Genomic DNA, 23,953 nt, shown 5'->3' with positions numbered 1-23,953 from the left:
GACAGTGCTGGGGAGAGCTCAGTGGCTAAAGGATCTGACTTACAAGCCTGAGGCCTGGAGTTTGATCCCCAGAATTATCTGCTGTTTGGGATTCCAGATATTCCAAGTGGATGATGTCTAGTAAAAAGACAAGAGTATGTGAGCTTAGAGCCAAATATATGGCATGCCCATAACTCTGAGGCCTTGAGCATTCTCCAGAGACTCTGTTAACACCCACAACACTGCAGAGCTTCAGAGGTACATCTTGGGGCCTTGTGTTCAAAAGGGAAGTGAGAAATAAAGTGATGTTCCTGGGCCCCCCACAATATTGCTTGAGTGCTCAAGCCCTAATGTATTTCTAAGACCAAAAATATATTCCCAATTAATAAAAGTGATACAATTCTGAGTGCCTATTTTCTTTCTTCCTTTCTTTCTTTCTTTCTTTCTCTCTCTCTTTCTTTCTTTCTTTCTTTTCTTTCTTTCTTTCTTTCTTTCTTAATTTCTTTCTTTCTCTTTCTTTCTTACTTCTTCCTTTCTTCTTTCTTTCTTTCTTTCTTTCTTCTTCCTTCCTTCCTTCCTTCCTCTTCTTCCCTTCCCTTCCTTTCCTTCCTTCCTTCCTTTCCTTCCTTCCTTCCTTCCTCTCCTTCCTTCCTTCCTTCCTTCCCTTCCTTCCTTCCTTCCTTCCCTTTCCTTTCCTTCCTCCCTCCCTCCATTCCTTCCTTCCTTCCTGGTCATACCTGCCAGTGCTCAGGGGCTACTCCCTGGCTCAACGCTCAGAAATCGCCCCCCAGCAAGCTCAGGGGACCAATAAGGGATGCTGGAACTCGAACTACTGTCCTTCTGCATGCAAGGCAAACATCACTACTTCCATGCTATCTCTCTGGCCCCCATGAAAAGTTCCTATTTTCTATACATTATTTATGGTTGATGCTAGCAAAATGAATGACTTCGAATTTACTCTGTATTATTTCAAATATTAGATATTTCATCATGTGTCACTATTTTTTTCTGGCATTTCTTACATTTTTTTACACTTTGTATAAATTAACATTTTGGGATAGAACTAGCTTAGACCAACCCCTTCATTTGTCCAGAATCTATTCCTACAGTGTTTAAGACAGGACATCACAAAGTATGTATTATTTATTCCAGAAAACATTCCTTAAATTAGAAGCTGTAAATCAGGCAACAGCTAAGTTTTCTGCTCTCTGATCATTATTTGCCATAAAATAATACCATAACAATGAACTCACAAGAACTAGTTGAAGTAGCAGAGTTACATGCCCAATAGGCATGCATTGAATTTAATCCAGCATACATTTATTGAGCACATTTTATATGCAGAAGCCCCATGTTAAGTGCTGTAGGCAGTTAAAACCATTTTAAAAGGGGTCCCAATGCCTGAGCAAATGTGTGTGCAGTAAATACGATATAGTACATATGCACTTTTCTTTAATTTCATGTGAGCTGTATGTTTGCTGGAAATGAGCAAGAAACATTTTATTCCCTCTCCTTCAGGGTCTGGCTTTGTGTAGCACTGAGAAAGCATTTATGGAGTGATTTTAATAACTCATTTCCTTCACACCCATTGACTCAGTCCTCCATCATTTATCTCAGTCAATTTTCCCCATCTCTGGCAGAGCCTTTCACTGCAGGCAGAGTGAGTGCTCTTGGAAAATGACTTTTGGGTCATTCACATGTGTTTTTTTCATAGTCTCTTTGATCAATCTTATAAAGTTGCTAAAACGAACACAGCCATTCAGCTTTCTCAACAATTTTGTTTCCTCTTCCCTTTAGTTTTGTGGTGAACAAAAACCACTCACTAAGCAATAGAGCCGGGATTCTGTGATAAAGCTAGTAGCAAGACCAACTGCAAGCGCGCTGTTCAAAAAATTTTTTGAAGAGCTGCACTCAGTGATAAAAGTGGAGAGTCCACACAACAGGGTTACAAACTATGTTTACTATTGGCAACTGATGCACCAATAAATAGCCCCATCTAGAAACAACCCAAGTGTCCAAGAACAGTATGCTAGATAAAGAAACTCTGGTATGTCTACACGAGAGAATACTTACTGGGGCTTAAGAGAAGTTGAAATTAGGCAACTTGCTGCCTCGATGGATAAAAGTGCTGAGGATCCTGCTGAGTGAAATGAGGCAGAGGGAGAGAGATGACACAGAACAATCTCAGACACAGGCTGTAACAAAAGAAGATCAGAGGAAAGTCACTAATGTCAAAGGTCAACAGGAAAAACAAAACTGGTCATCCATAGGATGCAGATCCCAAAGAAGAATGGGAGTTTGTGGGAGGAGAGAGGGGGTCACTGTGACCATGGGAGAGGGAAGAGGTCACTCTGAAGCAGGAGATGTAAAATGAAAGTTGTGAAGTTATTATATATGAAACAACTAATCAGTAACAGGACTGTAAGTCACTGTGCCTACAATGATAATAATAATTTAATAATTAATAATAATAATAATAAAAAAGGGGTGCAGTCCCAGGCTGGGAATCGGGAGAGGAACTGAGGGCATATGCCAGGGAGTTGAACACAGAGATGGAATTCATACTGGACATGATATATCTGAAACTCAATGATGAATAACTTAGTAATCTGGTACCTTCAGAAATCATTTTTTTCTTTTCATATAATAAAACGTAGAAAGAAAAATCACCGGGACCAGAGAGATAGCCTGGAGTAGGGTGTTTGCCCTTGCATGTAGAAAGTTAGTGGTTCAAATCCCGGCATCCCATATGGTCCCCCGAGCCTGCCAGGAGCGATTTCTGAGTATAGAGCCAGGAGTAACCCCTGAGCGCTGCGGGTGTGACCCAAAGACCAAATAAAAGAAAGAAAGAAAAACCCCATACAGACATGTGTGTTGTCTTTGACATTTCTCAGGCCTGTGCTCCTCCTGTATCACTGGGAGAACGCTTAAGCCAACAGCTGAAAAGGACCCTGTTGGCACCTGCTATTGTAGCGATTCAGAACTTCAGCGCCTACGCTGAGTACTCTCCGTGTCGTACCAGTAAGTGTTTTTTATGCCCTTTGAAACTTGACCTTGAGCTGGTGTAGACAGTGTGGGGATCTCAAGGCACCCTGGTAAATCAGTATGTCAGTGGGGAGAAGAGATGGTGGTTCAAGATTGGCTTCTTCCAGGATTTCCTGCTAAGCCAGGAAAACAAGACATCAAACTCTACTGGTTCTTTACCAGGTTTTGATCAAATTTCAGGTTTTTAGTGACTAGATTCTTTTGGGGAGGGGCTTCCAGCTCTCTTTCAAAGTCCATTCTGTGATCCCAAGAGCACTAACTGTCCACTTAGCTTGTTAGTTGCTAGGAGAGTGTATTTAGCCTGAGAGACCCCAGGACTGTGGCTGACAGAAATGTTCAGTTCCAGCTTGTATTCTCAGCAGCTGTTGCTTCCTTGGCTTGTTGTTATCCACAATGCCCTATTTTCTTCTAGTAGATGTTTAATCTATGTCCCCAAAAGACTTATATAACCCTACATCTCCAGCCTCTTCTGGCAGTTCTGGAATATTCCAGAAGCAAGCCTTTGAGAGTCATCTTTGGGCCTCTGTGGAATGCTTCCGAACCTTCAAAGAGTGTAGACCCCAGAGCTTTGAAAGAACAAGACTCGCTAACTAAATTATTTGAGTCTTCCAATTTTCTACCTGTCATACAGATCTTTGGGGTGTCAGAAATTCTTGAGGACAGAGAAATAGCTTGGAGGTAAGGCATTTGCCTTGTATGCAGAAGGACAGTGGTTCGAATCCCGGCATCCCATATGGTCCCCAAACCTGACAGGAGCGATTTCTGAGCGTAGAGCCAGAAGTAACTCCTGAGCACTGCAGGGTATGACCCAAAAACAAAAACAAACAAACAAAAAAAGAAATTCTTGATTATTCATAAAACCATACTGGGGTAGATGTATGGTGGGGGAACAAACGGCATTAGGAAAGAAGATCAAGGGAATGACAGGGTTTTGGGAACACTGATTTTTCTTTTAATAACTCAATTCCAAATGAGAGGTCCTGAACCAAAACTAAAAGCATTTTTTATTTTAGGTGAATTTTTTTGTTTGCATGTTTGTTTGTTTGTTTAAGGGTCACATCTGGTGAGTGCTCAGGGGGTTACTTCTGACTCTACACTTAGAAATTTACTCTTGGTATGTTCAGAGGACCCTGTAGGGGATGCGGATGATCAAACCTGGGTCTGCTGCAGGCAGGACAAATGGCCCCTATTCCCTGGGCTATTGTTCCAGTCCCTAAATTTTCTTTTTCAATTTACAGATCAACAGTCCCTAAATTTTCTTTTTGCAATTTATAGATCAACTTAGGTAGTATTAAAAATAAAATGATAAATGGATCAGTGGGTGTCAATGGATTAACACAATAAGTCGAGTTTAGATCCTTTCTAAAGGATGGGAGGGGAACAGTTAACACTGATGGGGTCTGAGTGAGGATTGGACTAGGAAAAAAATGGACTTTCTGTTTAAAAACACTCAGAAATATATAAATCTATCTCTACTCATGTTGGCTGGATAAGCCATTGGTGAAACTGAGATCTTATTTGAAAGATTTATTTGAAATCTTACATATTTTAAAGTCTTATTTAAGGACGGGGCTTCCCTCAAGATAGTGATTTTCAAATGATGCATTCATTTTATACAGGCTTCCCTATTTCTGGTTTACAAGATTATTACTTTTTTAATTAGGAAAATAATGTACAAAGAAACACAGTTTTTCCCAAAATGATATTTAAGTCAGCTACTTTAGCAAGTGGTTTCTTTTTTAAACTTCGCTTTATAATATCTTAATGTTATACTATTATAATTTTATGTGTATCATTTATAATCTAGAAAAATTCAGGGGCTCACCATCACCATTTTTAAATGATAACACACTACAGCCACCACCAACTTCCCAGTGCCCTCTTTCCTCCACCTCAAACTTACCCTTATTCTTCCCAATACTATGGTTTTCACCCAGTCTAGTCCTGCTGTTTCTTGCCAGTTTCTTTGCTTTCATTGCCAGTTTCTCTCACTTCTGAGTGAAACCATGTGCTAACTGACTTTCACTTCTCAACATAATCACCTCCAGTTCTACTCCTTCTACCCCCAAAGGCAGGATGTTGTCGCTTTTAATTGACAGTGAATATATTTCCCTGGAATATACAGGCTACAGCTTGTTTACCCCAACATCTGTGAATGGGCTATTTTGGTGCAGTCCATGTTTGGGCCATAAAAATACTGTTCCTAGGAGCATAAAAGGGTGATACTTGGGGTGTGGGGGGCACACACAGGAGGTGCCCAGAGGTTGCTCTTGGCTTTTGCATTTAGAAATTTACTCCTGGTGTGCTCAGGGGACTATATAGAATGCCAGGGAATCAAACCAGGTCAGTCGCATGTAAAGCAAACACCCTACCCACTGTGCTATTGCTACAAACCGCAGAAGTGCAACTTTTTTTTTTTTTTTTGGTTTTTTTGTTGTTTTTGTTTGTTTGTTTTTTGGGGCCACACCCAGCGGTGCTCAGGGGTTACTCCTGGCTGTCTGCTCAGAAATAGCTCCTGGCAGGCACGGGGGACCATATGGGACACCGGGATTCGAACCAACCACCTTTGGTCCTGGATCGGCTGCTTGCAAGGCAAACGCCGCTGTGCTATCTCTCCAGGCCCAGAAGTGCAACTTTTGAATTAGTGTTTTTATATTGTTCATGAAGATGCCTTTAACTGGTCAACTTTAGATCCTAAGAAATTTTTGTTTTTATCTTTTAAAGGACCTGCCATATGGTTTTGCATAGAGGATGTACCAATCTTGTATACATACGCACACATACATGCAACCAGTTTTTTGACTGAGACCATTATTACAAGTGTGAAGTGATCTATGGTTTATATTTGCATTTTTTTTTTATTGAGAAGGACTCCTGAGCATTTTTGTTTTCATGTCTCTGAGCTTCTGTATGGAGAAATGTTTATTCACACCCATCCTTTCTGTACCCATTGAGTGTGACTTGACTTACATTAAAGAAACAGTGCCAAACAAGACAAAAACAATTCCCTGACTTCAAGGAATCTACATGGGGAGAGGGTGTTTACATATGCATGCATGCAAATTAATAAGTGCTGAATCCCATTTCGAGAATTCAAAGTGCTAGGAGGAAAACTATAGCCAGGCTAAGTAACAGGGGTGGTAGACCCCAGATGGGGAGAAGGGCCTTGGAGCTCTGTGCTATGGAGAGTTTCTCTTAGCACAGGGTGCTGGAGGCAGAAGAGGGCTCTTCCCAGGCTGGGAAACAACCAGTAAAACACAATTTGGTGAAATGGAGAGCCTGTTTAGAGTACAGGCGGGGGTCGGGCGGGGAGGAGGGAGACTTGGGACATTGGTGATGGGAATGTTGCAATGGTGATGGGTGGTGTTCTTTACATGATTGAAACCCAAACACAATCATGTATGTAATCAAGGTGTTTAAAAAAAACAAAACAAAAAACAACAAAAAAAAACCCACACAATTTGGTGCACAGCCCACTCAAGGTAGTGTGCTCCTGGGCCTGGAAAGAGGCCAGCCAGGGGGGTATACTACAGATAAAAATCATGCAGAAAGGGATCAGAGCGGTGGTGCATGCACTAACCTAGGACGGACCATGGTTTGATCCCCCGGCATCCCATATGGTCCCCCAAGCCAGGAGCAATTTCTAAGCCCATAGCCAGGAGTAACTCCTCAGCATCACCCGGTGTGGCCCCAAAACCAAAAATAAAATAAAATAAAATAAATCATGCAGAGAGGTAATAAATTAAACACCCAACTTGCTTCAACAATGCTGAGTGTCATAGTATTGACTCAGATAGAAGATAGAGTGGATTGGGAAAGAGGCAACCCAGGAATATTATTCATTCCATGGTTTAATAGGATTTGCCCCATCACCATAAGCTTCTGTATGTAAAAACAGGAATCCATTCTTCTGTGCCTTTTACCTCAGGAACATTCAGGCTGATCACTGATATGGATTTTCTCTCCTTACCTTGCCCTTCTGCCTGGCTGCTGGGAGGTCTTAGATTAAAACTCAGCTCGTCTTGGGGCTGGAGTGATAGCACAACAGGGATGGTGCTTGTCTTGCATGCAGCAGACCTGGGTTTGATCCCTGACATCCCATATGGGTCTCCTGAGCCTGCAGGAGTAGTTTCTGAGAACAGAGCAAGGAATAACCCCTGAGTGCCTCCATGTATGGCCCAAAACAAAACAACAATAAAAAATACTTTAGCCCATCTGAACACATGGTATTGAAAATCCCAGTGTGAGTTGGAACCAGGAATTTGAATCTGTTGAGTTATAATTCACCTCCTGGTGTGTTCCATACACAAATGATGATGCCGATCTCAATATTCTGCTTTTTTTTTTCTCTCCTAAATCAAAGGAAAGATGGACAAAGGTAAGAGAGACACAGAATAGTTAATACGTGGACAAAAAAAATTCCTTCAACTCTGGGCCACATTCAGAGCTTTCACATTCTAATGGTCGCTCTGACTGGGAATACATCTTCGTCCTCCAGTCCCTCCACAGCAGACTTCCTGTCTTCTCTAAGGACTTCACAGTTCATTAACACAAAGCCAGCTTGTTCGGGAGCATATGGGCAGTATCCCGGCACAGGCACATCAGTAATATTATTTTCAAAGGAGAATTTCAGGAAGCTGTGCATGTTCATTTCACCCTCCAAACAGGCCATTGATATGTGGGGCAATAAGGATGCTAATGGACTCATTCATATTCATGACAGGTCCTGAGCTCTGTAGGTCATTCACAATTCAGGGAACTGGGTGGTTTCTGCACATCCTCCCATTTCCCTTTGGAAACCAACACATCAGAGTGAGCCCTCAGCGTGAGGCCTCCTTTTCCTGAGTGACTTCTGGAAAACCATGGTTAAATGGTTATTGATGCTCCAGATTCCTCCAGCCCTCAGAAACTACAATCCTAAGAGATAAACCACTTTATCTCTGAAGGACTCTTACCTCCTGGAATACTATAATCAATGTTTAAATTAGACATCTGTTTCCTCATTACATTTTATATGCACAACTTAGTATTTGCTCTTTATACTTCTTTCCTTATTTTGAAGACAAATCATTTTAAGGAATATTCACATTTTTTCCCCTTGGCTTGAGCAACTTAGAGTCTTGGAAATAAAGGGATTTGAAAAAACAATCGTGCACACTAATAAATAAATTTCTAAACACTCCTCCAAACAATCCAGAGCAGAAAACAGAACAAGAACTTTCCCAACTGAAGGAAGTTACCAAAAAGAAGGAATGGTGACTGTTCAAACTAGCTAAGACCTCGCTATCGGGGAATAGAAGACTTTAGAAAAAGCTGGACGGATCAGATGCATTTTCAAAAAACTTCTGAAACTGGCGTGGGCTCCAGCGTATTAATTTCTTGTGGTGACAGTCGCTTCCTCTTGCCTCTAACTTTGGGTTCCACTCAGGGATCCTTAATAAAGAAAAGAGGAATTGTGTGCAGGGTTCAAGCTCACCACAAAGTGCCCAGGATTCCCCACTCTGACCTACTGGGTTTACTTGAAGCACTTTAGAAACTGTAGTGACTCTTTTCGAGTACAATTGGCAAATCAGAAATGCTGATCTGAATGCATGTCTTGTAGACTTTTGATAAATATGGGAATCCACAGTCTGGTTGAGTCCAGTTTTCATAGGGTTTTTGTTGTTGTTTGTTTGTTTTTGGGTCACACCTGGCAGCATTCAGGGGTTACTCCTGGCTCTATGCTCAGAAATTGTCCCTGGCAGGCTCAGGGGACCATATGGGATGCCACCATTTGAACCACTGTCCTTGTGCATGCAAAGCAAACTCGCTACCTCCAGGCTATTTCTCTGGGTGAGTCCAGTTTTCAAACCAGACTAGTAGAATCACAATGATCCTAAAAAACCACCCCAATTGGAACAGTTTCTGCTAGGGAGATTTATTGTGACAAAGAAATTATCCAATTGATTTTTGTATTACCTAACGCTGATAGTGTTGAAAATTGATTTGCTTAGGGGCTGGAGCAAACTACAGTGGGTGGGGTCATTGCCTTGCATGCAACCAAGGCAGGTTCCATTGCTCACATCTCATACAGTCTCCCAGCACCACCAGGAGTGATCCCTGAGCACAGCTTAGGGTAGCCCAATGCCCACTCAACGGTTATCCAGAGATAACCCTTAGGAATGATGAAATTGTAACACTGGTTTATTTTCATCGTTCTAGGCAATGCTGACCCGGAAGGACAGGGCTACTGTCAAGCAGGATTTAGCTTGGAGTTCTACAAGGTAAATTCTTTTGGTTGATTTTATCTGTCTGATTTTTGTAAACCCTCACATCTTTCACTCCTACTTCCACCTCCACTTTCTCAATAAACACCAACAATGATGATTTAGGTATTATCTAGTTTGTTAAGGAACTTCATAGATTTTGTTTTGGTGCCCTTTCTTTTGACAAAAGCTAGCTCTACAACAATGACTCAGGAAAAAGCACAGAAAAAGATAAAAGGTCAGTCCTTCCCACTCCTTGAGACAGTAGAAAAGATTACAAGGATCTATAAGTAAGAAGTTTTATCTCTGAATTGAAACCAATTGACTAGATTTAAAATTCGTTTTAATTTTACACACACACACACACACACACACACACACACACACACACACATATAAATCCTCTTGATGTCTAAGGAGATTGTGAGGGAGATTCCATGGTTTTAACACAGTACAGAGAGAGTCCAGAGCAATAAACAGAGATTAGGGAATTTGCCATATACATTGTCAATGCAAGTTCATCCCATACATCTCTTATAGTCCCCCAAATATCTCCAGGATATTTGAACTTGGAGTAATATCTGAGCATCCCTGGGTGTGGCCTCCCCCAAATAAAACAATAAGAGAAAGCACCTCCACATTTGAATTTTATTCTCTATCCTGATATCTCTATGATTTATCTATCACTTTTTCACAATCTACTGAAAATCAAGGTTGCAGAGTATGGAAGGTAAGTCTGTTAATAGCAAAAAAGTTGTATTTACAAGTCAAGACTTATGTTCACTCCCCTGGGAAGGTGACAGGTTTAAAGATATATCAGATATATGGAAGGAACAGACATCACTGTAGCCTTGAGAAAAAAAATAAATGAAATTCTTTTTTTTTTTTTTTTTGGCCAAGGTTCAGAAGCCTTTTGTCTGTTAAACTGCACAGTATTAAACATTTCAATATTTGCTTTATCGAAGCAGCAACAAAACACTTAACAGGGAGAGAACATTCAACTTAAAATGATTTCATAAAACACTACATAATGGATGCAAAAAATATAGAGGGGGCAAGAAAATGAGCCCGTGTCTATTCAAAATGACCTGCATCTCAGAGAGAATACCCTTGTACTTTTATGTCTCCTTGTATGAATAGTGAATTGCTAGAACAGTGTACACGACCCATGGTTTAGCACCTGGTTTTCCTATTGAATTGCTGCTCTTTCTGTTTTGTAGAATGGAGACCTGATCGTGGGAGGACCCGGAAGTTTTTACTGGCAAGGTATGTCTCCTGAGCAAAGACTAGTGTGTAGGTAAATGGAAGCCGTGTCAAACACTGATATATTTTCGAGGATGAGAATTTTGATATTCCCACGTGTGATATATTTTTACATTTCCACATGCAATCAAACACAATCATCTTGTGCTTGATCGAAATAATACTTGAAAATATTACAGCCACACATTTTATAGTTTCAGAAACTATGGATGGAAGCTACGGCAAGCAGTGGTGCCAAAAGCCGGGGATATAGCAATGAGAATTATTTTATGACTTTATTTAAACACTGTTGTTACAAGGTTTTTCATAACACAGTCGGGGATTGGGGGTATTTTTTTCACAGTTACAAAGTTATTTATGCTTGAATTTCAGTCATAGAATGTCCAATGCCCAGTGCCCATTTCCTGCCACAAAAGTCCCCCAGTTCCCCCCATTTCTGCCTCTGGGGAATTCTCTCTCTCTCTCTCTCTCTCTCTCTCTCTCTCTCTCTCTCTCTCTCTCTCTCTCTCTCTCTCCATTTTATCCTTTTAGACATTGTGGTTTGCAATATTGTTATTGAAGGGTACCAGGTACATCCCTTTCTCTCCTTTCAGCATCCAGTTCTTGTCCAGAGTGATCATTTCCAATTCTCACTGTTATTGTGATCATTTCTTTGCTCTAACTGCATCCTCACTATCTGTAATAAGCTTCCTCCTGGACCTCATCTCTATTGTCTCTGGATATTATTATCATACTATCTTCTTTTTAATTCCATAAATATAAAAAATTCTGTTGCCCTCCGAACCCCTCACCCACACATATGCACTCATTTTATGGTAACAGCTAAAGTATTATGTGTGCACCAGGAGAAAGAGAGGGACATTCATCTCCAAGACAGGAAAACGGGCGAATTCTGAAATTTAAATTAGGCATAAATAGGATTGCCCCAGTATCAGAGCAGTTCTTTCAGGAACTGCAAGATATATTTAGGACTCTACTTAGCAATTTGGTTCTCTTGGGGTCTTAATTGAAAAGACTGAAGAAGTCATCTGTAAATCATCTGGGAAATTATCTGTAAATCAAGAAATAATTTAGGGTTATTATTAAATATTAATCCATGTATCTAGTTTTCTTCCAAAGAGCATAATTTTTCGCCTTAACTATTTATAATGAGTCTGGGGATGTATAAAACTCATTGTGAAATTCACTGGTCATTCTCTGTCTACTCTAATACAATCAGATTTTAAGACTTGTAATATAAACTCTATTTAGGAGAAATGAATCCAAGTTCTTAGCACATTGATGTTGATAGCCCTAAATTGTTTTCTTCTTTCTTCTTCACCTTCTACTTCCTTTCCCCTTCCCTCCTCCATTTTTATTCTAAAATTCTGTATCTCACAGAATTTGCTGCATTTCATGGTCATAATTTCGTCCTCTATATATGCATTTTAGCATCCGTGGCTCATTCTTTCCTTTAACTTAGATGACGTGTTTTGCAACTTATTGAGTCAAAAATTTAGATAGAATAAGCTTTCATAAAATGATCTCAGAGTCTCTAGCTAAAACATTCTAATACTTACATTTTGCTGTGTGTAAAGCTATCTACACAGCTGTAACTGACTCTCCCTTGCAAGTAGAAAAATTTGTTATTGAGTTGCAAGCCATTGCTCATTTGCTCATTTTTAAGGAGTCTGTGTTGTCACAATGTCCTGTGTCCACTGAGGGAGGGTGTGTGTCTTCATCTAGTCAATATATTATTGATTTGTTTAAATTCAGGTCAAGTGATCACTGCCAGTATTGCAGATATCATTGCAAATTACTCATTCAAGGATATTCTAAGGAAATTGGCTCGAGAAAAACAGACAGATGTGGCCCCAGCTTCCTATGATGACAGTTACCTTGGTAAGAGCCATTATTACTTGGCAACTATGAGTTCTGAGAAGTCAAACACATCTACTGTAGATACAACTGTAGTTCCTGATTGGTTTGTTATTATTTGATAGACGTTATGAAAATTTTACTATTAGCTTAGAGTGCACACTTGACTTTTTTCTTCTCTTTTCATTCAACCCTGCCATATGACATACCTGAGAAGTTGTTTTTTCAGGCTCCAGAATAGTCTTTGGCTCATAAACTATTTTGATTGCATATTAATGGGACTTCTTCATTACATGGAGGAAATTTAATAATAAGCTTTTCTTATTTCTGTAATCAAAATGTTTAAATAAAGATATTAATAATAAATAAAAATAAAAAAAAGAATATCAGCCTATAAAAAAAACTTTCTGATTTCAAGAGCAGAAAGAGAAGACTTTCTAGTATGTTCTCAAACGATATTACGAGCAAGGGCCTCAAAGGCATTTATTTCATTGTGTGATTTCCCTGCTTTGACGCCCTATTGGCACTTTGCTTACTTGGTGAACTTCCTTTATTTAATTGTAATTCTGCTTTAAGATCTTACCTCATAATAGAGCTAAGTAAAATGTGTGGAAATCATCTTTAGAGGTATAAGGAAGTAGGCCTGTTCGATGATTAGAAAGAGCAATTCTTGCAACAAAGAACGGTTTTAACTGCATGATTTTACGATCATAAATGTATTGGTTGTCCTCAAAAAGGCAGCACTTTCTGCTTTAATTCACTTGAATGTGGATTAGGCGACATTCCTGCTTCGAAAGGATTCACAAATCTGATTGTACTAACACACTCAGAAGAAACAGATCTTGCAATTCTAAGATCCAATTAGGTTGAATGAATTTTATTTGTTCATTCTCATTTCTTTTTCCTGGCTAAAACCCTACTTGTCAAATTTATTTAGCCAAAATAGAACATTAGCAGTTACTTCATTTTTTTTTCTAAGTATAGTATAAATCTGTATGACCTTCCAACATGAATGGTTCCTGTCTTTTCTTTTCAATAGGATATTCAGTGGTAGCTGGAGAATTCACTGGAGATTCTCAGCAAGGTGAGAGATAATTGAACTTTCATTACCAAGAGCATGATACTGGGTTTGGAGTGATAGTATAGTGGGAAGGGCACTTAGTTTGTATGCAGCTGACCCAGGTTTGATCCCTGGCACCACATTTGGTTCCCTGAACACCTCCAAGAGTCATTCCTGCATGCAGAGCCAGGAGTAACCCTTGAGCATCATTCATTGTCATACAAAAACTAAGAAACAAAAGGAGTAGTTTCCCTGTTTCCCCACTTCAGAGGAGAAACGTAAAATGTATTAAGTCCTTTGAGAGCTATGGTTTCTCTGGCTACTCAAACAGTTATAATTCTGGAATACCGGAATGTATATAACAATATTTTGTGGGGGAAAATGAACAATTAAACTCCTGAACACAGGTGTTCAAGTCTCAGAATTTCTTTTGTCATGAGGAGGGGGGCTTGGGGCCGCATACCATTGTGTTCAAGGCTATTACCAAATTTCTACTCAGTATTCACTCAGTGCTCTGGATTATGCAGGGTCAGGAATTATACCTGGGCTTGTGACATGCAAAGCATGTGCTAGGTCTTTGAGTTTTCTCTATTCCTCTCTCTTTCTCTCTCCTCTCTTTCCCACATTCCCTTTTCTCTCTCCCTCTCTCCTCTCTCTCTTCCTGTCTCTCCTTTCCTCAAGAATTTTTCTTAACATGTTTAATCATTTAATCTATAGAATCTAGGCAAGGCAGTAAAAATCTATAGTTACGTTCCATTGTTCACCAAGCATGAACGAATTATTTTTGTTTTTGTTTGTTTGTTTTGGTGGAGGAGAACACCCGCAAGTGCTCAGGGGTTATTTTTGGCTCTGCACTCAGAAAATACTCCTGGCAGGCTTGGGGGATCATATGGAATGCCAGGGACCAAAACCTGGTTGGCCGCATGCAAAGCAAATGCCTTCCCTGCTGTGCTATTGCTCCAGCCCAAGTCAACTTTGCTATTCTGTTTCCCTATCTGTCAAAAAGAGATGTATTTCTTTTTCAAAGGCTGAATGGGAAGCTCTCATACAGCATTTCTGCTCTGTTCAGCATGCAGGAGATATTTAATAAACTGGAGGACCCTCATGCTATTCCCTGGTATGGCTGATGTCCAACTTACATCTTTTGAGGCTTGAGATCTACATTTTCCCGGAATGTTTTCTTGGTATGAAGAGACCTCAAAAGGTTTTGCCACAAGCAAATGAATCTAAGGAAAGATTCTTTTTTTCTCTCCCAATAGAGTATTTTGGAGTTGAGTGACAGTTCTGCTAATTTATCTTAGACTCTGGGCAATTTAGCTGTCTCAAGAGCTTATACAATTAGGGTGAACATCTTTAATCAGCACGATGTTTAATAACTCCTTACTGCCATGCTCAGTGGACCTTGCAGGCTCCAACTTTCTAACTTTGACCATCAATTACTGCCAAGAACCCAGAATGGTTGTGGGTTACAAGAGTGGTGGCTGCCACCTAACCCAACTGGCACAATCCACCACCCTGCCTGGTCCGGAAATCAGTTTGCTTCATTCTATTTGACTGTGGTTTATTTTAGCTGCCAGAAGAATTTAATTCCTCCTAAATAAAGATTATTGAGAACTGTTATATTTTATCCATGCCGACAGCATTCCTGCTGGTCTGTCTGAAGTGTAGAGAGTTTCCTGACCCTGTAGCCTCCTTCAAGAGCTTCACCTTCCCCGCTGGTATGCTTGGTCAGTTCTGGCACATACCCAAAGCTCATTCTTCCCCCTTTGCACACTACCTCCTGTTTGCTTCTATGACCCAGACATGGGACTCAATCAATTTTCCATTCTCAATTCCTATCAGCCCCGTGTCTCTTTCTGCTGGCCATTCTGACCTCTCTGCAAGCATACCGTTACTTCCCCCTTTTTGGACACTCTAGCTGCCAGGCTATGTAGTTCTGATGCCAATAAACAATTCCAAAGGATCTGACTCTTTCTAATTTATGTCTTCTATGGTAAAAATCAAATAGTTACTATCTTCACTAGTATGAGCAATGTCACCCCTGGGAAAGCTGGATAAATCAGAGTCAGGTTTTTTTCTACGAAGTGTTTTGCAAAGATCTCAGAAGATGGGCTCAGGGTCAAGAAAAGGAAGCACCAGGAATCTGAGGACAGTGGCAAAAGCCAAGTCTGGCTTGTATTTCGTGTTCCTCGGTCTATAGCAGGAGCCCAAATACATGAAAAGCAGCAACCTCAAACTTCCTCCACCTTATACCTTGTTTCTTGAAAATACAAACATGGTGGTTATGATTTGGTGGATATCTCAGAGTCTCCTCAAATGCTTCTTCTGAATGACTGTTCTTACTCCCTAGAATTGGTGGCTGGAGTTCCCAGAGGAGCACAGAATTTTGGATACGTGAGTACTTTTTGTATCCATGCAAAGATCTATTTTTTCCCTTTAGCTCATAACTATTTTCAAGGACTGGAGACATAATTTAAAGGATTGAGCACAGACTTTGCATGCAGGATCTCCCATATCCCTCCTCTGGCACCACACGGTTCTCTGAATACCATGGAATTGACAGCCAAGCACAGAGGCAGTAGTCCCTGAGCAATATGAAATGTTACTCAAATCAACAGAGAAACTAACAAAAAAAAATGCCTACCTTTCCTTGTGAATCTGTGATTTTTTTTTTTTACTTAATAAAAGAGAAGAAAATCTGTTTAGGCTATTCTTTTTCCTATTTTTCTGTACTAGATGGAAGATTAGCTACCTAATTTGTGGGAGAGTCCCAACAAAAACTGGAAAGACAAGAGTTCCTGATTCCAAATTTTTCAAGATTCCAAATTATTAAAGGACTTTAGTTCAGCAACAGCAAGGCATTAAACCAAGCCCAGCACTCATGCGATGGTGCCATTTCTCTCCTGAAAATAGCCCTGTCCTTATGAACAATCTAGAAATTGCTGGAAGGAGGGTCACACTGGTGATACAATCTCAGTTTCAGCATTGAGTATGTCTTATGTGGTGGGAAGAGTCAAGTGCCATATCCTAGGACTGCTGGACAAAAGACCAGGAACTGAGTAGCTTAGAACCACCCCAATGCTTGGACTCCCAGTGCAAGAAACTAGACTCTGGATTTAAAAAGTCTTGGAAGGCATCATTGAAGGGGAAAATGCCCTAGCCTGCCAAGCCTTGGGGGTCCTGCCACTGTGTGACATGTGCCAGGCAAACTCCAAACTGTACTCCATCTTAATGTGAGCTGCTGGCATCTGAATTTGGGCCCTGCCTCTCCTTTCACACACACACATTCCCAGCCCTGGGAACATCAACAGGTCCACTCTATTGAAGAGCTCAATGTCCTGGCTGGTTTGATCAGCAGTTGGATCATTAAATCCAAAGAGCTCACTGCCTAGGACTCCGGGAAGGCTGGATTTTGGAGGGATCTTATCACACCCATTATCCATTTAATTCCCTCAAAAAATCAAGAAGAGAAAAGCTGACTTTATGAAGAGAAAAACATTTTAAAAAACCGCTGTTAAAGTTTATTAAATATATACTATCTATAGTCTTGGGGCTGGCTGGATAGAGACAGTAGGACTTTCTGTGCTCCAGAGATACTGTTTTTAAAACGTCCTGGCTTGACTAAGCACCATACTCATTAGTTTCTCCAAAAAACATAAATATAGAAATGAATTGAGACAAAAGTCACAATGAGATCAAGTAACTGACCTTGGACTTAGTGTTTTCGAAATTCTTGAATTAAAATTTTTTCTACACTTTTGATTAATAAGCATGCATTTTCTTAGAAAAAAGGAGCAGACAAGACCACAAACAAAAAAATTCAAGTGGATTTTTTAGTGTTTGTGGGAGCCAGATTCTGCAGAGCTTGGGGGCCCACTGGTCTCAGGGATCCCCAGAACAATAGGGAGTGGGTAAGGGACTATGTCCAGGGCCTGTGCTCTATGCCACACAGAAAAGTCCTATAACTGGCTTTTTTTTTTTTTATAAAAGGTAATTATTGTAAGCTTATGTTTTTGTTTCATCTATAGCTAGCCACTTCAAGCTTCTGAAAAAACCTTTAAAATGATTGAAGTCAAAAGTAAAATAAATTTTTTCCAGTTTCATGTTTGATAATGTAACTGATTTCACTTCTCTAATTGCAGGTTTCGATCATCAACTCCACAGACATGACCTTTATTCTGAATTTCACTGGGGAACAGGTGAAGACACTTTTTATATCAAATAGTTCATAATAACTGGGCATTGGGTGGCTCCCTAGAATTCTTTATAAAACAGCTATTTCCTGAGCACCTCCGATGGGCTTGGGAAGTATGGGACTGTCCTCCACTGAGACCAGCTGTGCAGGGGAGAGGGTATAAGGTAGGCTGATTCATAAAATACTCTAAATTAGGAATAAGGTGGCAAGGGTTGAGTTGGGTTGGATGATCCAGGGTGACACTATCTGAGCTAAAGTATGAATGACAAGCCATAATGTCTAGAAAGATAGCCAGCATGAAGACCTGGTATCAGATAGCAATATGAGCACAGATGGGCCTTTGGTGGGAGGAGATGAGACAGGAGTAGGTGAGAGAGATAGAGGGTTGGTGGCTGTCATATTAGTCTTTTGGGCCACCTGGGGAAGTATTAAGGAGCAAGGGTGTCATTAAAAGTACATTAGGAATCAGTCTTATATGAATGTGATTTTTGGGGGTTTTATTGGTTTTTGTTTTTGGGTCACACCCGGCAATGCTCGGGTTACTCCTGGCTCCATGCCCAGAAATCACTCCTGGCACAATCGGGGGACCATATGGGATGCCGGGATTCGAAACACTGTCCTGCATGCGAGGCAAACACCCTACCTCCATGCTATCTCTCCGGCCCTGACTGTGATATTTTTTTTTTAGTTTAAAAATATGGAATGCTTCACGAATTTGTGTATCACCCTTGCACAGGGGCCATGCTAATCTTCTCTGTATCGTTCCAATTTTAGTATATGTGCTGCCGAAACAAGCACGACTGCGATTTTTTTAAATCATCTAGAAAGACAGGAAATTACTTGGCTAAGAAAGTAGCCAGAAGGACCTCTGTAGGAAAGGCCTGAATTTAGAAGTAGATACAAAAGGGTTACCACTGAACCACCCAGGAATTGTGTGGCACCAAACCACAAAAACATATCGCAAATCTAAGCCCTATGTGCAAAACCAGGATACAATCTCCCTGGAAAAATGAAGCGAGTCAAGGACTGTGAATGAGTCCTACCTGAATTATTACCTGCCCTTGTCATGATGTGTTTAATTCCTTCTGTTCACTTTAACTACAAGAACGCCTTCAATCCCCTCAGCCCTGCTGCAAGCTTCTATACTCCAAGAGATGTAAACAACCACTCCACATGCTTCCAAAGACCCTAAACTATGGATTATTATCTGTTTCAGGGATAGACTCTGGGTCACCAGAAATACTGGGCACATCTAAATTCAACACATGCAGAGTGTTTGCAAAACTTAGAACTTATTTAGAAACACAACTACACATTTAGTTAGAAATGAAATGCCAACAAAACTGGGAAAGCCACGAGTCTAAAATTAGCTCCACTGAGTGACACAGGGCCGAATCTGGGTGGGATTCCATTGCACTGGAGGTAGCTGCTTCTCCTTCCCTTCACTGTCTGAGCCACATAGTAGCTTCCTGTATTCTTCAAAATGGGGATCTAGACACCAAAGTGCAACTGAAGCAAGAATTCCCTTCTCGGGGGCCGGGCGGTGGCGCTAAAGGTAAGGTGCCTGCCTTGCCTGCGCTAGCCTTGGACGGACCGCGGTTCGATCCCCCGGTGTCCCATATGGTCCCCCAAGCCAGGAGCAACTTCTGAGCACATAGCCAGGAGTAACCCCTGAGCGTTACCGGGTGTGGCCCAAAAACAAAACAAACAAAAAAAGAATTCCCTTCTCCACACTCTGTTCTCTGTCCACCCATACTGAGTGACACTTCCTCCCCCCCTGAATGTGCTTGATTTGTGACCTGCCGTCAGCATATTCATGTGGGCCCTTGTGGAGGTCCATCAAATGGGAAAGCACAAACTCAATGTGGAATCTGTGTTGCGTGACATGGTCCATGGCATCTTTATGGCTGGTTTTCCTCACTGAGTCCAGGCTATTGTCCAAAGGGAAATTCAAAGTTCAACTGGGAAAAGAAAGATAACCCTGGCCAGGTAACCTTGTCAAGATTTTTTTTTTGCCTTTGGGTAATCCATTTTCTAGAAGCTGGGAGATCTTGAGTTTGAAGTTTGAGGAACACAGTTTTACTTAAATGAATGGCTTCACATACAGATTATTCATTCACTGGAATGGGATTGTAAATGAACTTCATTCATCTACATTTTCCCCTGCTTTCAAGTTATTTTTGTAAGAGTTTCACATGATTCTTGGGGGACCATATGTGGTGCCAGGGATGGGACTGGAGTTGGCTGCTTGCAAGACAAACATCTTCACCTGTACTATATCTCTAATTTCATAACTGACCCCTAGCCCTATAAACTTGACCTTAATACATAAATGTGGAAATTCCTCTTAGTGAGAGACCTGCCATAAGATCAGGAATAAGAATTTTATTACTGAATTTGAAATAGAGCAAAGAGGTGTTTCCAAACACTCATTTCCTAGATAGATAATTTCATGGCAAATGACACCTGGGCCTTAATTCATCAGGATTACTTTAATAAAAATGTCATAGGTAGGGCTGGAGCAATAACATAACTTTTGCCTTGCATGCAGCTGACCTGGGTTCAATCTTTAACATCCCATATGGTCCCCAAGCCTGCCAGGAATAATTTCTGAGTGCAGAACCAGGAATAATTCCTGGGTGCCATCAGATGTGGTCTAAAAGCCAAAAACGAAAAAAAAAAAAGTCATTGGTTGGGTGGCTAAAGCAGCAGATATGGGTTATCATGAGTCTAAATTTTGGTAGCCAGATTCACTCTCTGCTAAGAACCTGCTTCCCACTCCATCAGCAGCTGTGTTTTTGCTGAATCCTCACAGGGTGCAATGAGGAAAGAGCTCTCAAAAGTCTCTCATGAAAGCTCTAGAAACATTTATGGGGGTTTCCCATATCCTCATCCCTTGCCCAAGGCCCAACTCCTTAGACCATACAGTTGAGAACCAAAGTATGTATGTGTAAGGAAAGATGGCAAAACATTCTATCAATGGGCAGTGGAGATGGAAGAGTGAATGACTGACCAGGCTCTATCTCTGGGGAAGCATATTTTGAATGAATTATAAGCTGAATTAAATATAGATAATGGGACTAAAAGTCAGCCCAAATTTTGGATGGCAGAAAATGAAAACAGGGAAACAAAAATCTTAGCCTGGTGAAACTATGGGCTAAGTCTTGAAAATGCAGAACTAAAACAAACTTGAAGCTCTCCAATGTGAGAGACATTATTGGGTACTAGGTATGGTCAGAAAAAATTTAGGAAATCTCTCCCAAAGTCTCTCCCAAAGACTTTCAAATAGATATTTAGGAGTTAGACCAAAGGACACTAAGACTATTCATGCCAAAGAAATTGTTCACACCCCTGAACTTTGGATAAATATGTGCCCCCATGAGCTTACTTTCTCAGGTATTACTGAGAGATGAAAATAAAATTATTTTTTATCAAATAAGTCATCCAAGACTTTTCCTTTGCAGATGGCATCTTATTTTGGATATACAGTTGCCGTATCAGATATTAACAATGACGGGTAAGTTTATAAGAACTTCCTTTATCCCATAAATATTTACCCATAAAGTTGTTATTTTTTTGCCTTCATGAAATACAGCCTTCCATATTTCCTCAAAAAATAGAGGCTCTCTTGTTTTCACTTTTTTAGAAGTTTAGGGCAAGAAGTTCTATCGACTAAGGAATTTCTGTCATCCTATTTTATGACTTGACTGAGATGTCCCGCATCTGCCATTTCTAGAAAGATTTCACTTAGTTTGCTCTTCAATCTATGAATTAGATAGTCCTTGTTCATTTAAAATCCATTCTCTTTGAAGAATCTTCTCATCTGTCTCTCCTCACTCCTGGAGTTTCACATACACATGCTACATTTATGAAACATATGTGCATAAATAGAATTTTTCCTCCCAATGTTGCCTTCACTCACATTTCTGAAGCACCCATGGAAAAGATGAAATCATAATGCTATTTGTTCAGATCAGGACAGTACATCACCAATGAGCAAGTAACAAAGAGCATGATAAATTATAGTTGTGTTTAAGGTCATTCCCTCAAAAAATAAAAAAAAAGATCAGACATCCCTTTGATTCACTGAAAAAAAAAGTTCCTGACTGATTTAAAATGCAGAAGTAAGAAAACCAGTAAATTGACATGGACTGATCACGCATTCCCCAGTAAATGATGGTGGAGAAGCCAATATATTCCAGACATTGTTCTCAGTGCTCAAAAGATATCAGTGATTAAAACTGACTGTGAAAAAAAAAAAACTGACTGTGATTCTGCTCCTGGTATTTTTTATTTTTTTTTATCAAATAAAAAGCTTACTGTTTGTTTGTTTGTTTTGTAAAATTCTTTTTTTTTGTTTTTTTTTTTAATTCAATTTTTTATTTTTAATTATGAGAACAAAGATGCAAAGAAAGAGGACAAGGTAAAGTTACAGTGGAAGGACAATCACCCATAACATAATTCTCAGAAGTCCCCTTGCTAATATCTTAACTTTGATATTTCAGCCAAAGATTATTAAGATAAATAAGACAGAATCCATGTACAATTACTTTGTCCCTCAAGCCCCCAGATTGTAACACATATTTCTTAACAGCACACAAGGCAATCTAAAGCCATAAAACTTACGTAACTCCTTAAACATTAGAGGCATAGTATTTTTCTACATATCCATGTACATGTATATTAGCTTAAGTTAACCTCAAATTTTAAGTGGGTTCTTTTTAAGGATTAGAGTCAAAGGAGCACAGTAAAAATGGTGTTAGAGTGGCAATTGTTGTTTGCATAGGCCCACCAAAATATGAGGGACATGGAAAGGAATAACCTTGGCCTAAATACAAAGAGACCCGACCCCTGAAGTTTCCTGGCACAAGACCAAATCTAGGCTCCAGACAAACTAGATTGTCCAATCCAAGACATTGTCTGTAGTGCCAACACACTTTTATTTTTCACACAGTCTCTGTTGTTGGTATCATGTTTCTGTATTAAAGATCCTGGAATCTGCATATCCTACATTGAAGTCAGGATGTGGAGCATTCTCTCGTTTCACCTCACAATCAAAGGGCAATGCAGGGAGCCCTGTCCTGTAAGCAGGTCGTTGTTGTTAAGTCTCCTCAGTGTCAAGGGAAGTCTCTTTTGAGCAGGTCTATGTCTGAGCAGTGTAGGGTCTTCCGTGGTAGAGGATTACTTCCAGGTGATGTTATAGACAAGCCTGGATGTTTCGTGGATGGCTTCCCTGGTTCAGGGGTGAATGGAAAATGCCCTTTCTTCTGAGGTCTGTGCCAGGTCGTTATGTCAATGTTCAAGGTGTAAGGTCCCTTTGCACTCGTTTTGTAAAATTCTAACTGTGTTCTAGGATCTAGGCTAACTTAGATACATCAGTGATAAACATTTGCTGTAGCCTTTGTATTTCCCAAAATATCCTTTTTCTATCTTGCGATAGGCTTGTAGTTTGATAGTAAATTAATATTTTTATACCTATGGGAAATACCTTTTTATAGTCTCCTTTCTTTGAACATGTATTTCTTGGAAACTTTTCATACTAGTATCCTGGTTCTAGATGTTGAACAGTAGCAGAAAATAAACTAGGAACTCCACCTTCATAAAGACTAAACTGGAGGGGCCGGGCAGTGGCGCTAAAGGTAAGATGCCTGCCTTGCCTGCGCTAGCCTTGGATGGACCGCGGTTCGATCCCCCGGTGTCCCATATGGTCCCCCAAGCCAGGAGCGACTTCTGAGCGCATAGCCAGGAGTAACCCCTGAGCGTTACCGGATGTGGCCCAAAAACCAAAAAAAAAAAAAAAAAAGACTAAACTGGAACTGGGGGTTGGCAGATATAGACAAATAATAAATAGGCCAAGTAAAGAGTACTGGATGAATATTGTGTGGGAAACAGAACAAAAGGACTAAAAGCAACCATGATGCCTCAATAGGTGAATGAATAAATAAATTGACATGTTAAAGATAGTGGGATTTTTATGCACTTGAAAGAAATGAACTTTGAAACTATAAAAGGGACATGAAGACATAAAAAATAGATTATAAAGTGAAAGAAACCAGTTGGAGAAGGTTGCAAATGGTGTGACTCCAACTGTATGACATTCTCGAAAAAGAAAAGTAATGGAGGCAGTACAAAAGGAAATCTATTGGTTGCTACTACATAGGAGGGAGAGAATAGGTAAGCAGAGCAGAGATAACTTTTCTGTGTAGTATCCCAAAGGTAGTAACCATCCACTTGAGATTTTATATCCTATCTAGTAATATAAACCCATAGAAGGTCCAACCTCAAGAATGAATCTTCATATCAACTTTG

General features: G+C 40.2%; 1 protein-coding gene and 1 non-coding gene across 2 annotated transcripts in view; one reads left to right on the top strand and one right to left on the bottom strand.

Annotated features, from left to right (window-relative positions):
• Positions 1-23,953, top strand: part of ITGA8 (integrin subunit alpha 8) — a 169,383-nt gene that overhangs the window by 26,529 nt on the left and 118,901 nt on the right. Inside the window, 11 exon segments of the mRNA XM_049777530.1 lie at positions 2,874-2,885; positions 2,887-2,898; positions 2,900-2,947; positions 2,949-3,000; positions 9,226-9,287; positions 10,490-10,535; positions 12,288-12,413; positions 13,429-13,473; positions 15,800-15,843; positions 17,592-17,648; positions 21,109-21,161. Of these exon segments, the coding sequence (XP_049633487.1) occupies positions 2,874-2,885; positions 2,887-2,898; positions 2,900-2,947; positions 2,949-3,000; positions 9,226-9,287; positions 10,490-10,535; positions 12,288-12,413; positions 13,429-13,473; positions 15,800-15,843; positions 17,592-17,648; positions 21,109-21,161 (557 nt within the window).
• On the bottom strand, positions 18,336-18,442 carry LOC126015079 (U6 spliceosomal RNA). The gene has a single exon (XR_007497978.1). It is a non-coding gene; the product is annotated as a U6 spliceosomal RNA (small nuclear RNA).

The sequence above is a fragment of the Suncus etruscus genome, chromosome 7 (assembly GCF_024139225.1).
Source record: "Suncus etruscus isolate mSunEtr1 chromosome 7, mSunEtr1.pri.cur, whole genome shotgun sequence".
In the NCBI taxonomy this organism is placed as follows: Eukaryota; Metazoa; Chordata; class Mammalia; order Eulipotyphla; family Soricidae; genus Suncus; species Suncus etruscus.
The sequence above is the reverse complement of the archived record's forward strand: the minus strand, read 5'-3'. Positions and strand labels throughout refer to the sequence as shown.